General features: G+C 41.6%; 1 protein-coding gene across 1 annotated transcript in view; it reads right to left on the reverse strand.

The window, feature by feature from the left end:
• The window catches only part of FGD5 (FYVE, RhoGEF and PH domain containing 5), a 473,217-nt gene that overhangs the window by 130,073 nt on the left and 318,586 nt on the right, over window positions 1–24,558 (reverse strand). The window contains exons 8-12 of the mRNA XM_086939254.1: window positions 24,058–24,145; window positions 20,748–20,798; window positions 15,848–15,906; window positions 5,940–6,011; window positions 2,240–2,308 (exon numbers count right to left, since the gene is read on the reverse strand). Coding sequence (XP_086795380.1) covers window positions 2,240–2,308; window positions 5,940–6,011; window positions 15,848–15,906; window positions 20,748–20,798; window positions 24,058–24,145 — 339 coding nt within the window. The remainder of the gene's footprint in view (window positions 1–2,239; window positions 2,309–5,939; window positions 6,012–15,847; window positions 15,907–20,747; window positions 20,799–24,057; window positions 24,146–24,558) is intronic.

Raw genomic sequence — 24,558 nt, forward strand, 5'->3', positions numbered from 1 at the left:
TTCCGCTTCCTTGTAAACAGGGGCTGGGCGCAGGAAACAGGCGCTCAGATGAACACAGCAAACATCCTGCCAGGAAGCAGCAGCGCCTCCAAGTACAACTGGCTGGAACAGCATCAGCAGAAAACGGGCCTGGGATGGGAAGGATGTGGGGTGCCAGGCCCAGGTGACGTCACAAAACAGGCACGAGAGGGAACTGGGGTATCATGTCACTGAGGCACCACCCATATGCATGGGCCCATATTCAAAGGGGCGGTCATCGTCCTGCCCTCAAACACCACCTCCCGCGCACACAATAATCAAGCTAGGTGGCAGAGTGCATCCGGTGCTGTGTGATTTACAGGACGCTGAGAGGCCTCTCTTCACAACAGGAAATAACAGACATTGGAGGTGTTTCAGCCACCTGTGGGAACAAAGTCTGTGCTGGATAAAAAACCAGGACCAGCCGGCTGTTATGTTATGTGCTTATATATTCTATAGACAGTGACGGAATTCTCAAACCCAATCAAGGAACTAGGACCGGTCCCTGACCGGACTCATGTCGGGCAAGAGCTGTGTGCACCAGCCACTCCGCGCGGAAGAACTCACCGATCACCTTTCCTGAGTCACGCCTCCAACCTAGCACCCCAAAACCATTTGAACCACTACGTTCCACTTCTTCACCAACCTTCTTACATTTTAAGCATGAGCACCCACTCCACCCCTGGTTCTGCCACCTGGATTGCCAATATCTCAACCCTTAACTCCTCCATTTAGGGTGGGAGTGGTGCTTTACCAGCTCCTCTCCCAAGTGGTACCGCTGAGGTGAACCAGCCCACAACGCGGAGAAAGCACTGTGTGTGAAATGAAAGCCCTGGAACCAGGTATCCCAGATCACATGGAGTCACCTGGTGTAAAACCATTTTAAATGTTGTGATGCAAGCTGAACGCAGCAAGCCTTCTGCTGTGGCACACAACAGTTACTGTGGTGCTTAGATCGCCTCTTCATTCCCCACCTCATGTTTGAGTCTTTGAGTTGGTAATCTGATTCTAGAGTTCCTAAAAGAGACATTATGGTTCGTATTCTCATCCAGTAATTAAAATCCCTTAATTCTCTGTCCTCTCTTTTTCCATTGTCATCTTTTTATAATCTTGGTAACTGGAGAGGGCAGTCTGGTTTGAGGTAAATATGCCTCTTCCAGATTTGCTTTTCCTTTCTTCTGGCAGCGCACCCTCCCTTTCTGTGGGTGATGGCCACATTCTTCTCTGTGATCTGTCTTTGAGACTGATACAGAAGTCGACAACAAGCTTCATGTACGTGTCCCCTCAATGCATCTAAGCATTTGAGGACAGAGAGATCCACATTAGGGGAGAGGATGTAGCCTTACGGCTAGAGCGGTCAACCATGAAGCTGGGAAACCGGGTTCGAGTCTCGGCAGTGACGCTCAGCATCCTGGGCAAATCACTTATTCTCTCAGTGCCTAACGAAAATGAATGTGTCCATCTGTAACAAAACTGGTGCTCATGTAAAGTAGTCTGAAATCTTTGGGTCGAGTTTGTGCTATATAAGACTCTAAAAAAAAAAAAAAAAATGAAAACGTCACAAGTGGAAGGTTTTGGCCTTAATTTATGGAATCACTTTAGGCTTACTGATGACATGCAATTATTCTTTTAAAGAGATATTGTAAGGCAACTACCAGCTAAACGGTGAAGTGTGTGCTTTTAAAAGACAGTTATAAAAAACTGCACTATGTATAGTCCAAATGTTACTAAAATCTATATTTTGAAAACACCTTTTTTAATCTTAAACCTTTTTGCACATTTTGTAGCAGCCAATCTTACACTGTGTGTAACGCCACTTTAAAATAATGACTTACATATTCATAGTGCTTTCTGCCATAGACTGGGACCTCGAAGCACTGAACATACACAAGGCACTACTCTCCACTGCACCAACCCGGATTCAATTCTGTGGCTCTCTGGTGCAGTGCATTAACTGATAGAGGTTTCACAATGTACAAATGTACATTTCTCACTGATTACCTTGCATTTGATTTCATATAAGCAGTGTTTTTTCTTTTTTTTTGGTAGTTACCTGAAGGTGAAAGCTGAAAAAATGTACAGAATATTTAGTTTTTTTTAGCCACACCTTCGACCACGCCCCCACACTCACTCACCCCAACCCAATTGCGCGCAGCATCACAGTTCCCATATTTTTGTTAATGCACATTGATCACTGCTCCTGTAGGTGATGTATCCTTACCAAGAAGAGATGCCGCGGATGCCGATTCTTGCCGGATACTTTCACCAGGGTACCTTCTTTCACAAACTCCTGAGGGAGAAATAGAGGTATCTCAATATTTAAATAGAACACACTTCTGCACATGCGCCGTGTCTCCTTACGCTCGTCTCATCTCATGGGAGGAGTATGACTGCCGTAAAACAACACCAAGGGTACAAGAGTGGGAAATTCAGTACCTGCCTTTGGACTTCTGCTTTTTTATTGACTCCCCCCTGACATTATGTAGTTGATTATGAGTTAGCCAGGGTGATATCCCCAAGGCAGACGCCGCCTGGCCAATTCTAGGTCACCTGCTGCTACCAAATGCACATTCCTGGGTGCAGAAACCCCAAGCTCAATTCTACCCAGTGTCATTCTGCCTAGAGTAAAATCACCTTCGACTCCAGGGCAGGGGATGAAAGCACCAGCAGTGCCCAGACCCTACCTGAGACATTTGGTCACCATGGAGGGGGTGGGGGGTCATGGCACGTTCTTTCCAGCCACAGAAGAGCATGCTCTATTTTTTTTAACTCCTCCAGACCTCTGGCTGCTGTCCGGCGACCCACACTGTCCCCTTCCACTTATAACTTGTTGACTACAGGTGGCAACAAAAAGTGCTATGATGCGTCCATTGCTGGCCAACTCATAACGCTTTTTGGATTGATGGTGGTAGAGTGTGGTGCGAGGCATCTCGGAGTGAGTGAGGGCTTCCAACATAGAGGATGTAGATGCCTCCTGTCCAACCACCCCACCAGCAATTTAAAAAAAATTGCTTGACATAGATCGGACTGGCCACGTCATACCGCTTTTGTTTTAAAAAAAACTTTAAGCCATGTTATACAGCAACCGCTCTGCTGTGCATGATGGCTAAAAGATATCGACAAAGCCAGTAGCCCTCGCATAGGTGAAACCCATTGGCATTGCCAATTCTTGGCTTAGGTTCGGATGTTTTAATTTTGTAATAACGGCTTGTGGCCATTAGTGAAGCACACAAGTGTGAGGCATCGATGCTGCCCAGGCAGGCAGTATTAGCCACGCGTGGCACTAGCAGCCCATTAGGGGACACCTCAATGCACAAATAATTAAAAGAAAGGCATCCTTTCCGTATGCTTAACAATCCCCACTGCTCGCAGTGCTGCCGTGAATTATTCTCAGACCTAATGGGCTGCCTCTTAATTGGTGCTGGTTTCTAACCTTGGCTTTCCTCCAGGCCAGCGCAAAGCAATACAGGGGCACACACGGTGCACCCAAACAATATGTAGGAAAAAAAAAAACCAAGGGTACTGTTATCGATACAGTGTTTTCATTGTATGTATTGTACTGATCATGTGTGCTATGTTGCAATGTGGTAATCTGGTGCTCATGTGCTATATAGAAAAAATAGGCAATGCAGATCAGAAAAAGAGGGGGCTTTGACGGGGGACAGCCTGCAAATATATGCACTGTTATGGAGTGCTTCAACTACAAGAAAAAAGAAGCTCTGAAAGACTGAGGAGCGGAAGGACACTGGGCAAGGAAGCAGTACTTGGGTCAAGCTCCAGGGGAGGGACAAACACACAAAGAGGAAGTGAAGCCAACACATGCTGACCAAAGAGAAGCAATGAAATGAGAATGACCTTGAAGCCAAGCAATGGGAGGTTCCAAGCCCCCTAAAAGTAAACAAAATATCTTGCAAGTGTTAGTGCATGCACTGTCTCATACAAGCCCTAACAAGGAGTATGGAGAATACTGTGACATCAAGGGTATCCCAGCTGCTATGTAGGGACTCACTGTATTAAGGTGGTCCACAGAAATTCCTGTAGTATTTAGACTAATGCCGCAGGCATACAATATCAGGGGTGACTCGGTCAAGGATGTGCTGGTGGACAGAAGCGCAGAGATTTTTGTTTTGTCGACACCAGCGAGGCAATCCAAGTAATAGGCGCTGAGGTGACTAGCCCTACCAGATTCCTGTCATTTTTTGGGTATCTGGGTACACCAGAAATGGCCTGCAGGCACTTCCCTCCAGTGTATGGCGCCTCTTGTAATAATCAGGATAAAGAATTGTCAATAAAGATAAAGAATCAATTTGTGGTCATCAGCTCCTCACTTCCTATAGGACCAGTCAGTGTCCATCTGTGGCTGAAAGGGTGGACTCTGTCACTGAAGCAATCCACCACTGGAACCTTCAAAGTAACAAGACTACCAGACCCACTGCCCACACCTTCATGATGTCAGCTGAGTGGAAGGCAGATCTATGTCCCCTGAAGTGTACATGGGCATGGTTCTTTTCCTGAGTAAGCTCTAAGCCCAAGGCCATCCTGAGTATCTGAAAGTTACCTAGAGGACACATTTGGACATTGCCCTCAAGTTCCAAGGCTGAAGAAATAATATAGTAATTTAGAAAAATAAAAATAAACTGAAAAAGTTGTCCATTTCTATCTCTGCTCTCAAGGCTCCTTAAAGATGTAGGTAGATGATGCAGTAATAACATGATGCAATGCCATGACGTATGGTGTAGGTAAACAACTTGAAATGTCTTCTTTTCTTGTTGCTTTTTAAGTTTACCAAGGCCTATCCTGGTGAGGCAGGAAGATTCTGAAGCCCTGCACCTTAAATGCACAGTATTATGAGGTAGATCTGGTTTGACTTAGTTCCTCATGATCTAAGAGCCTCTTAGCTTATCTTGCACCATGTTCCTATATAGACGTCGTCAGTGGCACATTTTGCCATTGCTCGTGGTAGTATTATTATGGTATACTATCAATTAATTCCTACTACCTTCTGAAAGATCACCTTTCTTCCATCCTACTTTTCGAACTATCCCCCTCTCACCCTGTAGGCCCACAGAAGCAGCGGTCGGTTGCTTATAGATGTGCCTTGGATCCAAGGCTTGAATCCAGAAGTGGTATGAGTTACTCTGTCCCGGCTGCTATGACAAGAACATCTCCCCTTTGGCCCTACGCAGTTCATCGGTGCGGAAGACTTGACAAAATGAGCGACGGGGTATCTCTGCAAAACACTTAACAGGCCATAGATTGTCCAGCGCTTAGAGACACACAAGTGTGATATTCCATCGACAAATGTGGTAAGTAGTAATGTTAGTAGCAGTACTAGTGGTATCAACGGTAACAGTAGTACCAGTAGTACTATTAGTAGTAATAGTAGTAGTAATGGTAGTAGTAGTAATATGTTAATAGAAGTAGGAGTTGAAGTAATATTATTGGTAGTATTATTAATAGTAGTCATAGTAATTTTATTAATATTAGCTGTAGTAATGGCATTTGAATTAGTAGCACTCGATGTATTAGTGGTTACAGTAGTACTACTAATAGTGATAGTACTAATAGTGGTGGAAGAAGTAAATTGTTAGTAAGAGTAATACTATTAGTAGTATTATTACTTTTAGGTGTAGTAATATTTTTAGCATTAGTAGAGTAGTAGTATTAGTGGTAACAGCACTACTTGTGTATATTGGTAATAGAAGTAATCATGGCAGTAATAATGGTGACTGCAGTAGTATGTTAGTCATAGCATGAGGAATAATATTGCTAATATTATTAATATTAGTTGTAGTATTAGTCTTAGCATTAGCACTATTCATTCAGCACAGCATTATATTTTTACTCCTTTAGAGTAACAAATTGTTTAGAAAAGCGGCTCATTGTTTTTACTGGGGCACGATTCAGCATTCCGGACTTACCCTTCCAGACTCCAACAGGTTGCTCTGACCCCTTACACTGTGCTCTATATGGACCAGCCTCTGCAGGTTTTCCTAGAAAAGAACAAGAAGGAGTTCAGAGAATCACAGTGATCCAAAATACCATCACAGTGCCCACCCACCTCTCTTTTAGCCTATTAGTACTTCATCTTGTTGTTTTTGACCTTATTCATTTCCAGATTCTACTTTTCTGAGATGCTTAGTTTTCTCAGACAAGGTGCCTTACACTTCCTAAGCAGATACTAGTAGAAGAGAAGAAATCATCCATGTTGGAAGAACTGAGGCCTCCCAGGAGGCCATAATAGTCAACTGATGCCACTCCTACTCCAGACTTTGTAACATTAGATTCATCATATTCTTGCTGTAGACCACAGTAAATCTATTTTCAATCGCTGCGTATTCCTTTCCAACAACTCTCTCTTAGCCTACTGGCTCGCATTCAACCATCTGCTACCTCCTCATTCCAGTAAACATTTGACTACACTCACCAAAAGGAAACCAAATACGGGGCAGATTTAGGGTTTGGCTGAGAGGGTAATGTATTGCCATGACAATGGAGCATCCTCTCTGCCAAACTGAAGGTCCGGCAGCCCAATTTACAGTTGGATGCATGTTAAGAATACTACTCTGTCATTGACATACTCTTTCAACAGTCTAATGAAGTGAGGGCCATCGGAGGTTTGGCCGTTCGATCATCCATCCGATTTAGAGTGGGCAGTTGAATGGCCAGTTTTTAGGACGACCCTCGGCAGCGCATGCGCTGCTGCAAGGTATGCAGTACTAGAGTATGGACTTGAAGCCCCACCCACTCTGTGCCCATATTTTTCATTGGCTTATGCCAATGTTCTTCGTAAAAGCTGGCTTCTGATTCATTCATAGGCTTGTTCGTCCCTCCTTAGTACCGCCTTGTCATTTGTAACCTCCCATCAGGACTGGACCTTTTACTGTGTCCTTACTGTATAGCTTGTATTAGCCCTTAGCAAGAACTCTTTGCTCAATTAATGTAAACATGACACATGATGCTGTTGCACGGTGCCCATTTTATCATTAAAAAAATATATATATATGCACAGGCGCCACACAATATCAAAGCACCCGCTAAATTTCATATGCCCAGGTGCCGCGCATGATATTGTTGCACGTGCACATTTTAGCATTATTTTTTCCTCTTCCCAACTCTAGACAATTAGCAAAATTCGAGCAACAGATATTATGTTATGTTAATTTAACTTCTTAAGTGCAACAGTTACCCTAGGGTGTCCTGGCCCTGAGCACTGCCTGATTGGTTAATGTGATGTAGGGTGACTATAAAGTGAATAACCAAGTTGTCAGTCCCTTTCTGAAAGAGAGGAGCTCAGTTGAGTTTCTGAGGTAGAATGGTAGATTGTTCCAGGCCTTTGAGGCACATGTGATAAAGCTCCCACCATCCCAGTTTGCATTTTTGACTGGTGGAACTATCACTCTTTTTGCTTCTATAGAGCGAAGGGTCCTTCTGGGAACATACCATTAAAGAAAATGCAGAGGGCTTCAAATTGTGTCCGTTGTTTAACTGGGAGCCAGTGTAGTTGCTTTAGTTCTTTCTTAACCGTGACCAACTTTGGTGTCCCAGTCAACAATCTGGCCACCACATTTTGCACGAATTGGAGTCGATTTAGGTGTGTTTTTTATGTTCAAATAAAGACTGTTGAAGTAGATCAGCTTTCCTGAGCATCAGATCTATGGGATTTATTGGTCCCAAAAGTGAAATTGGTAATGCCAAATGAGGTCTATCAAAAAGTCCAATTTTAGGGGGGCTAGTTGCTGGGAGGAAGGCCAGTGCCTGTGCTCCTGGGGTTAAGATAAATAAAAAAACTGGGGTCACTGTTCCTAAATAGGAGAGAAAAGATGTATAAATAGGTTGAACAAAAGTTTGCCAGTCATTAAGACTGTATCATGTTGCCCTCACACATCCTGAGGGATGTCATGCTTCATCATAGGGCTGTTGCTCCCTGTTGGGCCGGCGCAGGAATGCTCCATGGGTCCCCCGAAGGGTCTTTTTGGCGGAGATCGTTTGTTGCGATTTCCTTAAGATGAGTGCAAGAAAGAGTCTAAACTGATTAGGGATATAGTGAAAACTTGAATAACTTAACTATCCTGTCAGATTAAAAAACCTTTCTAGGCTGATGCTACTAATGGGGTCATAAAGTACCCCAGTAGCTTGACATTCGTACCTTCATTGCCTGAACTTGAACTTTCAGGGGCACGCACATGGCAGTGCAATGCTGTGAAAGTGTCAAATAACTAGCAATTTATGGTATTTGACTTTCTCTGGCAACAGCACAGATGGGAGGAGGGCAGACATAATGAATGTATACCATTCCATTTGTGGTTGAATTTGAGTGTGTTTTATTGGGATTGATTCAGAGGGTGCATGCAAGAACAAGCAGTCATTGGATTGATGACCAAATGTGCAAATGCAAAGATGAGTGACAGAATACATGTACGATGAACTATTAAGTGCTTAAATCTGGATCACTGACAAAATATCGCCCTCCAAAATATCGACCTACAGTAATATCGAGTCAAATATCGAGGGCAATAATATCTACATCCTATCTACAACATGGTAAGTACAAAAATATCGAAAAAATAATATAGATGTTAAAAATATCGATGTTAAAAATATCGTTTTTTTTCTTTTAAAATATAAATGTAAAATAAAGTAAATAACACTAATAAATTTAATATACATAGTTAAAAGTATCTAATAATGTTTAAAATTAATAAATAATACATATATAATAATAATACATTAATTAAATATATACTGTAAATATATAATATATATGTTCTGAACAATATGTTGCAATAATTATGTAACTAACTTATACATTATTAAAATATATTCTATTTTACAAATATATTTACAAACATAAAACAATAACATAAATAAAATTTACAAAACATAAAAAATTAAATATACTTTTAATATTTTTACAATTAATTATATAAAATGTTGGATAGCGTAGGGGTAAAAATTACTATTCCCACTCCAGAGAGTGCAACAGTAGGGAAAGCATTGGATAGCGTAGGAGTATAAATTACTATTCCCACTCCTCAGAGTGCAACAGTAGGGAAAGTGTTGGATAGCGTAGGAGTAAAAATTACTATTCCCACTCCAGAGAGTGCAACAGTAGGGAAAGCGTTGGATAGCGTAGGAGTAATAATTACTATTCCCACTCCAGAGAGTGCAACAGTAGGGAAAGCTTTGGATAGCGTAGGGGTAAAATTACTATTCCCACTTCAGAGAGTGCAACAGTAGGGAAAGCATTGGATAGCGTAGGAGTATAAATTACTATTCCCACTCCACAGAGTGCATCAGTAGGGAAAGCGTTGGATAGCGTAGGAGTAAAAATTACTATTCTCACTCCAGAGAGTGCAACAGTAGGGAATGCGTTGGATAGCGTAGGGGTAAAAATTACTATTCCCACTCCAGAGAGTGCAACAGTAGGGAAAGCTTTGGATAGCGTAGGGATACAACTTACTATTCCCACTCCAGAGAGTGCAACAGTAGGGAAAGCGTTGGATAGCGTAGGAGTAATAATTACTATTCCCACTCCAGAGAGTGCAACAGTAGGGAAAGCGTTGGATAGCATAGGGGTAAAAATTACTATTCCCACTTCAGAGAGTGCAACAGTAGGGAAAGCATTGGATAGCGTAGGAGTATAAATTACTATTCCCACTCCACAGAGTGCATCAGTAGGGAAAGCGTTGGATAGCGTAGGAGTAAAAATTACTATTCCCACCCCAGAGAGTGCAACAGTAGGGAAAGCGTTGGATAGCGTAGGGGTAAAAATTACTATTCCCACTCCAGAGAGTGCAACAGTAGGGAAAGCTTTGGATAGCGTAGGGATACAACTTACTATTCCCACTCCAGAGAGTGCAACAGTAGGGAAAGCGTTGGATAGCGTAGGAGTAAAAATTACTATTCCCACTCCAGAGAGTGCATCGGTAGGGAAAGCGTTGGATAGCGTAGGAGTAAAAATTACTATTCCCACTCCAGAGAGTGCAACAGTAGGGAAAGCGTTGGATAGCGTAGGGGTAACAATTACTATTCCCACACCAGAGAGTGCAACAGTAGGGATAGCAGTGGATAGCGTAGGGGTAACAATTACTATTCCCACTCCAGAGAGTGCAACAGTAGGGAAAGTGTTGGATAGCGTAGGGGTAAAAATTAATATTCCCACTCCAGAGAGTACAACAGTAGGGAAAGTGTTGGATAGCGTAGGGGGAACAATTACTATTCCAACTCCAGAGAATGCAACAGTAGGGAAAATGTTGGATAGCGTAGGGATTAAAATAACATACTTATAAATAAAAGCTTTTTATTTAAAAAATGATATAAACTATTTAAAAATTTTAAACCATATACAATACCTATAAATAATTATAAAAAACATGATTAGCTAAATATATTTTACCAAAAATAAATATTAAAAATTCAATTTTATAATATTTAATTACCAAATAATTATTATTTAACAATTATATTATTTACAAATCAATCATTTAAACAAAATTATTACTTAATTACATTTACATTACTTCCCACCATATTCCCCTATAAACCCACTACCCACAACATAACACATTTATCTATTTATGAATTAATTAAAATTATTTACCAATCAATTAAAATTAATTACGAATTACTTGAAATTATTTACCAATTATTTAAAATTATTTTATAATTCCAACTAATTAATAATTAATTATACATGATTAAATAACTTCCCACCCTATTCCCTTATCAACCCACAACCCGCTACAGAACATATATATCAATTAATCAATTATTTTTAATGAAATAACCATTAATTAAATTTATTTACCAATTATTTAAAATTATTTAATAATAACTACTAATTATTTTTTAATTTAACATAATTAAATTACTACCCACCCTATTCCCCTATAAACCCACAACCCGCTATAGAACATATTTATCAATTAATCAATTAATTAAAATGATTTACCAATTAATTACATTTAATTACCAAATATTTATAATTAATTAATATTAACTACTAATTATTAATTAATTTAACCTATTTATATTACTTCCCACCCTATTTCCCTATAAACCCATAACCCACTACAGAACATATTTATAAATTAATTAAAATTATTTTCCAATTAATTAAATATAATTACCAATTAATTACAATTTATTATTAAATCCTACTAATTAATAATCAATTTAACATAATTAAATTACTTCCCACCCTATTCCCCTATAAACCCACAACCCGCTCCGGTACTAAAACATATAATTTACTTATAAATAAATTGATTAATATTTAAATTTAATACACATATAATATTAATTATTTTAATTACTTAAGTAAAACATATAACACATACATAATAAAAAACAAAAGAAATAATACAAATATCAATATTAGTGTAATCGAAATTAGTAACATCGATATATATGCTATCGATATTACTAACTTCGATATTACTTACATCGATATTAAGTATTTCGATATTACTTACCTTAGGGTCGATATTCTGTCCAACGATATTCTTGTCATCGATATTCTGCACCTTCGAAATTACTGACACGATATTTTGGTACATCGATATTTCATACTCAATATTTTGACTGTGTACCCTTAAATCTATCAGTGACACAAGAGGCAATTTCATTCATAAGCCAGACCTAGTGACATTTCCAATGCTTGTTTTGTTTTTAGGTATAGGAAGATCAGGTTATCTACTCAGACCCGCAGGGTGTTGAACCGAGACAGGGATTAGAACCTGGTTCCCCATGTTCGAAAGTCGGCAGCTCAGGCCATTAGGACTCATCTTGAAATGGAATTAAATCTGTTGCATGGCTTCTTGGGCTTGTTCTCCTGCCCTCCTGGCCCTACCTATTTTGGGGCTCTGCAACTCAAGCTCATATTTCTGCTCTCTTGTCTACTCTTAGCTGGCTCAGACAGGCCGAGTTCTTCCACTATTGTGTCTCTTCTGGGGCACAGCTGCTTAGCTTTGCCACTCTTCTGTTTTGTTTGTTAAGAACCAGCACTGTCTAGGCTTTTGTATCTTCTTGCTCCTCTAACTTTGGCGAGTCCAGCCTTATCTTGTTCTTCTGGTTGCTTGCCGACTGTGGACCAGCTCAGCTTGCCCTTATTTTCCTCTTTTGTCTGTTGTGGGCTAGCTCAGCGTGGCCTTGTTCAGCTTTTCTTGTCTACTGGGTCAGTTTAGCAACATCTTCTACTATTGCTCTGTCTACTGTTGGCTAGCTCAGCCTGGCCTTGTTCTTTTGCGCTCATCTTTACTATTGGTCAGCACAGTCTAGCCTTCTTCTTCATCTCTCTCATCTACTGTCGCATGTAAACACATTTCACATGCATTGTGGGTCTGTCAATGAGCCCCATTGCCTTAAGCATTTGTGGCTTGATCTGGCACTGGAGAGTTCTATTGACCTCTCTATTAACCCATGCTTCAGAATGGAAAACTATTATTGTGGCTTAGACTTTAGATTGTCGTGAATGATTGTATATCATGGTCAAGAGGCACCTCCCCCTTTGTCGGAGTGGTGCAGCTTGATGAATGTAGGACATATGTCCGGGAGAATCTTGGGACTCCAGATCCCTAGGGCATGAAACTCCTAACAGCTCTAAGCGGATCCTCCATTATTATTATTATTATTATTATTATTATTATTATTATTATTAATATTATTATTATTATTTATTTTTATAAAGCGCGTAGTCACCCGGAGGTATCCCAGCGCTAAGAACCCTAATACTACAGACCTGAGGAACCAGGAGCAGAGAGCATGGAGAAAGGAGGGATACGGATTCAGAAAGAGGGGGGGCATATATAAAACTAGGGGAAGAGGTGCGTCTTAAGCTGCTTCCTAAAGCGCAGATATTGTGGTTCAAGACGCAGGTCACGAGGGAGTGAATTCCACAGGCGAGCAGCTTGTACCGAAAAGCGTCTTCCTCCTGATCGGGCTTTCCTGAATCTTGGGGTGTTGATGAGGTTTTCTGCGTTTGAGCGAAGGGATCTAGTGGTTTTATAAGGGGTGATAAAGTTGCTAAGGACCGGGGGGCCTTGGTTATGCAATGTTTTGTAGACGAGGCATAAAGCCTTGAATTTGACTCGCTCCCTTATGGGGAGCCAATGAAGAAGTTTGAGAGCAGGTTTAGCAGAGGATCTGGCCGGGGTGTTTGTGATAATCCGGGCAGCAGTGTTCTGGATTCTCTGAAGTTTATTGAGGGTTGCTTCAGGAGCGCCCAGATAAATCACATTGCTGTAATCCAGTCTCTATATTATGAGACCTTGGATTAGCAATTTTTGGGACTTGGGGGGTAGAAGGGGCAGGACTTTCCATCACCATTGCCTCTTTTTAATGCCTGAACACTACAAACAGTGGATCTGGTATGCTAAGAGTCATGTCCTACCCAGTACTATATAAAGGGACGCGTTAGATATATGGCAAAGTAAGGCCAAATGAAGCGTCAAGTCTGGCAAAATCCGCTGCATCGAAAGAGCTATATTAGCCGAGTTTTGAGAACAAAGGCAATTTTTGTGGCACATTTTGAAACATTATTACTCTGCCACCGCAGCTTTTTAATAGACTTCGATATTAATAAAACCCAACTCGTAATGCTCCAGAACGCTCTAGATTTTTTAATTAAGAACACAATACACATTAAGCAGATTACATCCAAAAATGCTATTCAGCAACACAGATTTACTTCAGTTTGCACTAAAATGCAAGAGCATCATTTTCTAATATTGCCTTTGACAAATCCTCCTCCCCTCCCAAAGTAAATTAGTTTGTGTAAGACTTTTGCATTGTTATGTTCAGCTGAACCAATCAGGCCCTCACATGGACGCGCTCATTGCGCATTCCAAATAGGATTTAAAGGGGACATATAGTGAGTGATGTCAAATCGATTTCAAGAAGACCCCCCATCAAACAAAGGGACATCCTAGCATTATACTAATATTGGTACTAGTGGATAGTGCAGGGCTGGCTAAATAAAATTGTTATTTAAGATTTTCCCTATAAGATCTCTAACAACCTCCCCATGAAATTGAATATGGGGATTGTTCTGTGGGGAAGCTGGAAGCATCACATTCTAGCAAGACTCAACTCTGCAGTGTACTATTTCTGTTAATTATTGATTATGTGAAAGTGTCACTGGTTGGCACTTTAAGATCCGAGCTCCTAAGAACAGATGCAGAGTATCTGGAGACCTAAATCCTGACTGCACTCCTGAGAAAACTGCTGCTTTCAAAAGACTCTTGTGCAAACAGAAAATGGCTTCAACAGTGGATTGTCTCTTTTAATTAATTAATTAAATTTTCAATATTTTCTAATGAGCGGCTATATTCCAGGAGGATGCGGCAGCTTGAAATGGAGCAATGAAAACAATTAAAAGAAGAGGATTATGGCAGGAAGACACTGCTTGGAGAATTCACATCAGCAAACATTTCCTACTGTCTATTGTTTCCTAGAACTCAAATTTGAACCTCTTCTGAAATACTGATTACATTATCCACACTGCTATCAAGGATCATGCTCTCCTCTTTGTTCTGCACTGTCTCAGTAATGGCGTACTACATGGCGACACGCCCACAATACTCCCAGTGTACCCAACTTGTTTTCCGCATTGACTCCCAGATCTCATTCACAAGATACATCTTCCGCTCATGAACTCAACAACCCCAGGCAAAGCTCCATGAAGCAGAAACACCACCAGTCTCTCTCACTTACCCTCGAGCAGGGTCATATTTACCACAAGACGGGACCAGACCGCCCGTAACGACCACACGCACAACTCCAAATCTTCCCACATAGGTCATACTCTAACGATACATCCAAATATGCAGGACCATCTGCAATCATTCGGGCAGTTAGAGTGCTACAATTCTACACCTGTAGCAGCTATGTACAATTAAAGTGGTCAGTAACATACCAAAACATGAGATAGTCAAAAAATCCCATCTGGTCTGGTTTTACTGTCAATCACTGTGTAGAATCAAGCTGTGCCTGCCTTTTAGTTCCTTCCTTACAACAGTGCTAGCATTGCTTCTTTCCAATATGAAGGGGGCGATGTGCTAAACAGCCATCTACACACATCGTCCCTTGCCTTTGTAAAGTTTGCACGCAACATAGGAGTTGGTCCATGCAATGAGAACTTCAATCGCTCATAGCCTCCCCTGAGCTCTAGGCCGGATCAACTTAAAGCCTCCTGCATTGTGTACAAGACCTTGTACCCAGCTGAGAAAATCCTTCATCTTTTAGGAAGGTGCAATAACCAATACATGCAAAGAAGTCTTCTCCGCCTTTGCCCATAGACTTTGAAAAGTCGTCCTATTCCTTCTTGGTCTAGCAGCCATTCTCCGATCCTTCAGAAAGGAACAAAAAAGGAAAAGACTGTCTTCTGCCAACAATACCTCTTCATGCAGTTCACACTCTGTGGAGGATAAAGGACTCTATCTCTGCCCATTGTACACACCCATAACCAGCATTGCGCAACCAGCAACCACATCATACCGTCATTCTACTTCCAAAAGCTCCAATGGTCAATGGTTCAAGCCACCCACACTCTCTACTCTGCAATGTGTGATACTGCTGGGGTCTATACTGTAACTCATGCTAATATTCTCTATAGACCTTCATAGCACTATATTCTATACAGAGGTCTGTAGCATTTTGAAGTGAGAAAGGCGATCAACAACCAAACAACAAAATTAAACAATACATGGTAAAGACTAAAGGTCCCTGTGGTTTTTTGATTTTTGAAGAGAGGGCACAGGTTGTTGTATTCTCGAATCCATAGTGATTGTAGGGTACCACCAGTGAGAAAGTGGCAGCATTTACTTACCCCTTGTCTCATGTTTTCGTTGGCTTGATCAGCAACTTCGGAGATGAGGACCAAGGCGGCTGATTTAGGAAAGGAAAAACAACATACATGATAAGTTAGCTACCCAAACAAAATCACACGGGCCATGCACAACTGGGCTCTTCAAACGTTTCTTTGGCATGACCACATTTTCCTTTAGCAACAAATATTTAACATTGATGTGAATCAGCAATCTCTATTTTCATCTTTTCTAAGTTGGAATAAATGACATTAAATTGGCCTCCAACCCACAATGCAACCTAAAGAAATTTCTCTGCTGACCCCACTGGGGTACCAAGCCACAGGTTTCAGAGACCCTTGATGTGGAGAATAAAGGGGTTCTTTTCCATATAGTGCTCTATGTCCTGTGAGAAATGGTCAGCTGTTTATCTTAATAACACGACTCAGTGTGTAAGACATAACAGTAGCAACACCCCTGGGTCCAGAAACTGCAAAGACATCAACTTAACCGGATGCAGACTGGGTCTGAAACATCTATGCAGGTTACATACTGCCCGTACCCACGCCTATGTGGACAAGGACAGGCTCCTCCGGTTTCATTGATGGTTTTATCAGCCTGTGTGGCCAAGGAGATGTTATAAAGTTTGCATGAGCTTGTCTCAGAAGTACCAACCCAGACATTCTGGCCCTGATTCACAAAGGTAACTTCAACCTTTTAGTATTTTAGTAATTTACACCTCTGAGAATGTTTACTACTTTTTTGGCTATTGAAAAAGTCTGAGTTTAAATTTATTCCAAAAGCGTAACTTACATGTCTCCATCAGTTTGTAAAGTTACTCAAAAGTTTCAAAATAAATTACATGTGAAAATTACTCAAAAGTGTAAGTTACCTTTGTGAATAACCCACTCAGAAGAGCTCCTCATGCATTTCATTTAACCTCTTGCGTGCTGATGACGAGCTCAGCTCGTCATGCAGCACGGTGGCCGTGTGCTGATGACGAGCTGAGCTCGTCATGACCTCCACGGAACGCCCACGCGGGGATAATTACCCCGCTGTGCTGGGCGTTCCATTGAGCGGGCGTGGCCATGACGAGCTCAGCTCGTCACCAGCACACGGCAACCGTGCTGCATGGCGAGCCGAGCTCATCATCAGCACCGCTGTGCCGCGCGCCGCCCCCCCAACCCCCTGCGCTGCGGGGGAATTAGCCCCGCGGCGATGGGGTTAAATTCCCCACATAAGGGTAAGAATCACTCCAAATATTTAAATAATGGAAACACTTGGGATTCAGAATCACATGGATTCAGATGCACAAATTATAGAATGTACAATCTTTGGATGAAATGTAAAATCCCTAAATTTCGAATTTGCATTCACCATGGTACGGATGGAAAATTTCAACCAGTTACATTTCTGATTAACAAACATTACTTTTTAGTGACCAATTAACATTCCAAATACATTTAAAATTTTATTGGCATGTAAGGTGATGTGCATTTTTGAAATAACTACATAGAACATAGATATTCTTCCTTATTTTTATTTTTATTTTTATATTTATATTATTCTTATTTTTTATATAATTATATTCTTTATATAATTGTATGTTTATATTGTTATTTTAATTTTATTCTTGTAATTTTAATCTGAAAGAATGGTTCTGAGTTCTTTTTAATCTGAGAGAAATGCAACAAACAAGCTGTGCAAATGCAAATCATTAAAGTTGCATGCATTTCCTTGTTTAATATTGATTTCCTGTAAAGTACAACTTCAGCAGACTCATTTTTGGGGAGTTAAACAAGGATCTTGCTGACATAAATGGTTGTAGAAAGTCAGATATTCCTGCCGATGCCCCAACGTCAAAAAACAATTTGCAAGTGACACAAAGTTGGAAATTTTCCACTTAACTTCCCAACACAGGAAACAAACTTTTCTCACCTCTATGGTGGTATGCTATTACTTGTCGGTAGTGGAATGTTATGTGTAGGGGATGCATCGAAGAATACTATGGGAGAATGTATATGGTTTGAATACTTATGGGCAGTAATTAGAGTGGGTGTGTTAATGGTAGACATGACAGCTGAGCTTTGTACTTAACAGTGGCGGACCTTTGTTGCACTCCCTAGTTACCTGGTACACATATATAGTTCTAGACCCACACTGAGCACCCTTCTTACCTAGTACTTATAATCCTGGATCTACATTTCACAGCGTACTTGCCAGGTACACTTGTATAGTCTTGGATCCAGCTTGCACACCATATTTACCTGATACACATATAGATCTGGACCTTCATTGCACACTCTATTTAACTTGTACACTTTTATAGTCCTGGATCCATGTTTTACACCCTACCTACCTGACACATTTATATAGTCCTGGACTTACATTTGACACTCTACTGACCTGGTGCACTTATACAGTCCTGAACCTATGTTGTACACTCTACTTCCACAGTTCTGGACTTACGTTGGACACCCTACTTACCTAGTATACTAATATAGTCGTTGACCTACATTTCACACCCTACTTACCTGGTACACTTATGTAGTCCTGGATCTGTGTTGCATACCCTACTTACTGGGAACACTTATATGGTTACTTATCTGGTACATTTATATGGTCCTGAACCTACGCTTGACCATCCAAGTTATCTGGTACACTTATATAGTCATGGAGCTACTCTGCACACCCTGCTTCCCTTGTACACTTATATAGTCCTGTTCTTATAATAGTTACCATACTTACCTGGGACACTCACAACTAATTACTTACTTACCTGACACATTGAAATAGTCCTGGACTTATACTGGACACCATATTTATCTGCTACACTTATATAGTCCTGAACCGACATTGTTCACCCTGCTTACCTGACATGCTTACATAGTTTGAGACTTGCGTTGGACACCCTACTTACCCAGTACACTATTATAGTCCTGGTTCTACATTGCACACCCTACTTACCTGGTACACGTTTATAGTCTAGACCAACATTGCACACCCTAGTTATCTGGTAAACATTTAGGGCCAGATGTAGGTAGCCTAATACCGGTCGGTAACGGCCGAAATTACCGAATTTAGGCCGTTACCGACCAGTATTAGGCTTTTCAGATGTAGGGGACTAATTTAAGGATTACCGAATCAGTAATTTAAGGAATCGGTAAATTACTGAATTCTTAAATACCGATTCGGTAAATTACCGAATCCTAAATGTAGGAAGCACTCAAATGAGTGCTTTTCCCATTTCAGGATTTATTATTTACCATCAACTACAAGTTGGTGGTGAATATCGAAAACCCCCAAAGAAGCAATTTTGTGCAAATTATTACAGTGCCATGTGGCAGACATACATGCCCTTAGGGCATGTATGTGTGCCACTTGTGCACCCATACACTATTCAGGGGTGCAACAGGGTGTCAAAGTGACACCCTGCCACCCTTTAATGTGTTCCCCCTTTTACAGAATCGATATTTACCGATTCAGTAATTCCTATTCATTCCTATGGGCCAGGCCCATAGGAATGAATGGGAATTACCGAATCGGTATTTACCAAATCTTACCGATTCAGTAATACTTACCGAATGAATACCTACATCCCATTTACCGATTCTAAAATACCAAATTGGTAAAATTCGGTATTTTAGAATCGGTAAATCTGGATTACCTACACCTGGCCATTAGTTCTAGACCTATGTTGTATACTCGACTTATCTACTATGCTTATATAGTCATGGACCTACACTGTACACTCTATCTACCTTAGTCACGTATATAGTAATGGACTGACGTTGGACACCCGATTTACCTGGCACACTTATATAGTCCCAGACTTACATTGGCCACCCTAGATATCTGGTAAATTTATAAAGTCCTGGAATTACATTTCACACCCTGCTTACCTGCTTCAAGTATATAGTCCTGCTCTTATGTTGGACACCCTACTTACTTGTTACACTTATATGGTCCTGGATCTACATAGTCCGCCCTTCTTACCAGGTACATGTATATAATCTGGACCGACGCTGCACCCATTAGTTAGCTGGTACACGTGTAATCCTAGACCTATGTTGCATACCCTACTTACCTGCTACACTTATATGGTCCCGGTCCTACACTGTATACTCTACCTACCAGACTCAATTACATAGTGATGTACTTATGTTGGACACCTGACTTACCTGCTATACTTATATAGTCCCGGACCAGGATTGGACACCAGGGATATCTGGTAAATTTATAAAGTCCTGGAACTACATTTCATACCCTGCTTACTTGGTTCAACTATATAGTCTTGGTCTTATGTTGGACATCCTACTTACTGGTACACTTACATCGTCTTGGATCTACATAGCACACCCTACTTACTTGACACATTTCACTCATATTGCTAGACCTATGTTGCACAACCCTACTTACCTGGTTCATGTATATAGCATGGATTTACGTTGCACACCCTTCTTACCTGCCATATATATATATATATAATCCTGGCCCTGTGTTCTGTACTCTACTTACCTGACACATCTGCATAGTCCTAGACGTACTTTGGAAACCTTACTTACCTGAAACATTTCACGAATATAATGCTAGACCTGTGTTACACACCCACCTTCCCTGGTACATGCACATAGTCTAGACCTACGTTGCACACCCTTTTTACCTCACCCACATATAATCCTGGCCCTACGTTGTGTACCCTACTAACTTACCTGACACATTTACACAGTCGTATACTTACTTTGGAATCTCACTTACATGGTACATTTAAATGGTTCTCGACATCAGGGCGCAAAAAATGGTCATGAGAAGAGGCCTACAGATGCTCACGTTCCAAAAACAAGGCCACGAGCCTCTGTGTACCACATCAGCACAATCTCAAAGCCCAGCAGTCAGCACAACGTGCTGTCATCACCCGCGTACCTTGTGTGTCTTCATATTCGGCAGAGTCCGGGCAGAGGTTATTCAAGTAATCTGCAAGAGAGGGCGAGAGGTCAGACGCGGCGCGAGAGCCAGGTGACAAGCAGTCGCGCGCCAAGGATAACGAGGGCACCCCGCGCATCCCAGCAACGCAGGAGGCTGACGTTTATTGTCATCCCGGGCCCTGCCGCGTGCAGCGTGGGGTTACAGTGCACGTGCTAATGATGCAAGCTGCCATTCACCCCACCCGTAAATAGCAGTGCCTCTAACACAGTCAGCCAGAGCCCACCCCGCGTGCACGTCGGGGGCTCTGCTCACGTGCAAAGCTCTAAATTCAAACATTAGTTCTCCTCATGTTTGCGTTTCCTTCAAACGTCTTCACATTTTGTACTGAATTTGAAGCAGATGCCGAGGGAAGGTGAGCCCAAGGGGACTTTAGCTCCTGGGGCATATTTATTAAGCAAACTTGCTGCGTTGCGTGAAAGGGAAAAAGCAGAAAGGCTGCATATTTACAAAGATATGGAACATTTCTGGTCATTTATTTATTTATTTATGTATTTATAAAGTTTTATATACCTTGTGCTGGTGCACTGTGTGCTGCCTATTGCCTGTGCAGGTACCCTTGCAGTTTGTAGCACACGTGGAAAGAGGAAATAAGCAGAAATAAATATATTTCTCCTTGTTACGCCTCACTGGGGCGGCCGTAGCATTTTGACGCATGCTCAGGCTTCCAAGCCTATACATCTGGGATTACGGCCAAATCCATGGTTGGATGCATCGGAACTCCCATGCACCACCGGTGGATCGCCTCTCAAGTTGAAATGTTATATAATAACACAGCCCAAGCAGCAGCGTAGCGATACACTTCCTTAGAAAGTCACACAAGGTGGCACAAATCGCCCCTTGCGTGCCTTTGTAAGTATTACAAAGCAAGGACAACGCAAAGGCTTCATATATCTGGCCCTGGTTTCTAGGTGTCTATAACCTTTCTATTGTCTTTCAGCTGCAATACTGTAGTCCAATGCAGTGCAATCTATTGCTATCGGCATGCTGAATGATCTCCGGTTCGGCACTTCCTTGTAATTACTGCTCTTTTGGGGAAGCAGATATTTAGTATGTTACTTCTGAGTATCCTTAAACGTCTCGTTAGTCTTGGTCTCTTGCCTTACTGCCACCTCTCATGTTGCCCCTCCAAATGCATTAAACCAGCCATCCAGTGTACGATGTCATAATAGATCCCAAAAGGTCAGTTGACATCATCAAATAAACAAACATTCTAAATTGCCAATTTTTGGCGATTGTTAGCGACACAGGGCTTGGAAAAGAGAGCTGTTTTTAGACCTGGCACTAGAATTATATGCATAATATACTTACTTTTTAGGGGCTTTCAGACATCTTGCTTCAACCATTAGTCTGTAATTGTCTCATTTCAGTTTTTTTACGTCCTTTACAGCTTACTGCATGGGGCAGTGGGCTAGCCCAGTGCAGGCATTGGCTAACTTCACGATGAGTGCAAGCTATCTTTTTACAAGGACCACATGCATGCACAAAGTTCCCTTCAGGGTGAGGGAAATACTTTGCAATGTGTGTATTTTTGCACACCAAAATATTTTTTGCTTTTAGCCAAAGTTTGTTAGGCTGATGCAGGCCTAGCACTTTCCTCAACATTAAAATGTTGCACAAATTATGACAAACTATAAAAAAAACTTTGACAAAGTCAAAAGGCTGTCAATGCTTGTTTTTATCTACATTTGATGTAGCGAAATGCTAACAGTTCTCTTAACCGAGCTTGCACCACTAACAATCACCAACAATAGGCATTCCAGAATGTTGTTTTTTTGGGTGATGTCTGTTTGGGTTTTGAGGTTGTACTGTGGTGTCTTTCGCTGAGTGGCCCCTTTAATACCAGTCAGACATAGCTCCCATCCTCCTGTCCTCTGGATCATTCTTTTTTCAGTCCTTGACAGTCTATGATTTTTGATTCTGCACACAATCTCAACAGGTCTTGAATGCCAACCATGCTCCTTATGTGACGGAAGATGAGAGTTTCCAAGCTAGACACAGTAGACCAAGTGAGGCCTCTCGGATGACTCTCATGTTAAACCCTAAAACCTTGCACAGGTTCGTCCACCTGCTAGAATCATCTGAGGCCCTTCCATAGAATCAGGAACATGTCTATCTAATGTACAATGGTGCCCTCCATCCTGCATTCTCTGCTCCCCACAGTCTCCTACCATAAATGCAAGACCTCTTCCTGTAAGTGGGAGTTGCTACTTCTCCAACAAAAAGCTCTGCATATAGATATTGCTGGGCTGCTCTGGCATAGATTGCTAAATCAAGCCATGGAGCTGGTCTTGCAAACACATGGGTCTCTAAAGTCCTGCATGAAATCCCGAGTGTCACGCAAGCTGCAGGCTCTGCGACAACTTCACTGCTACCCCTGGGTGGAGCATCAACGTTCCTGCCCTGTGAAGACCCACATTTCTCAACATTACTTATATTATGCAGACCTGAGCACCCCTGACCTTATATATGTCTATAGTCATGAGTACATACAAAGCATGTGCGTAGTTGAGCCTGAACATTTCTAAAGGCATTCAAGTTATGAGGACATGTGCATGCGTGCATGGCAACGCATACATAGCTCCTAAATGTATGCTACCTCATGCATGTTGTGAAACCTCTAGTGTGCTTAAACCCGTGCATATTTATGCAATACTGCCCACTGGGCAGGATTTGAAGACTAGTTAACGACCTATGCTGAGGTATTTAAACACTGTTAGGGGTTCGGTCGACAAATATGAGCCTCAGGAAAGACAGAGGTGCATAATATGGGGAGAGGGTGATTAATTAACAGCAGTTACTGTCTGCAGCATGTGGGCTATAAATATATTAGCACCCCTCTCCGTAAGCTCACCCAACACAGGTAAACGTCACTCCCATTGTCCATAAGTACCTCCACTGTCCCTTGTGCTCCCTGTCCCTGCTTACAATACAATACGATAGGGTTTGTAAAGTGCTACTTATCACCTGCAAGGGTATCCAGGTGCTGGAGGGGTTAGGATGGGAGAGGGTGCCTGCTGCGGGCTATCTGGTGAACAGCCAGGTTTTCAGTTTCTTTCTGAACTCCTGGAGGGTGTGTGCTGATCAGAGTTGCAGAGGGAGTTCGTTCCAGTGTTTGGCGGCCAGGTGGGAGAAGACGCGTCTGCAGCGCCAGCTTTTTTGGAAGCGGGGGGTGTGGGCCAGAAAGAGGGACGCGGAGCTTAGTTGCCTGAAGATAGAATGCGGATGGACATCACTCAATAATACTCACCAGTCAGGATCATGTGATACTGGAACACTCGCTCGATCACCCTCAGAAGCTGATGTTTCACATTTACTCGACCCCAGTCCGGGTTTTGCTGCTCCCCAGAGGAAAGAAAGGCCAAGAATGCTTAACAACAGTGTTGGCAGCATAGTGTCACCATGCAATACATAAAACAACAATATTAATAACTTGGCTAAGAAAAAGTACACTCTTCTCTATTTTAAGGATGTTGCAAGGAATTCTATCACATTAAACACAAATTACATTGAAAGTCCAGTACTTTAAGTTTACAGAAGTTTAACACATAGAAGGGGAGTCATTTATTTTGTGTAATGCATGCTTATTCTCTCGTCTCCTCCATCCCAATTAATGCTGGTCTGATGACCCCTCCTAGGAAATATATTGTCCTGCTGCAATTAGGCAAAATAAATGTGTAATATGTTCTATTTGAGTATTGTAAAGCATACATGCAACTTTTAAATTGAGCCAAAATTATGCTTGGAAGCA

This window comes from Lissotriton vulgaris, chromosome 9 (assembly GCF_964263255.1).
Source record: "Lissotriton vulgaris chromosome 9, aLisVul1.2, whole genome shotgun sequence".
NCBI lineage: Eukaryota > Metazoa > Chordata > Amphibia > Caudata > Salamandridae > Lissotriton > Lissotriton vulgaris.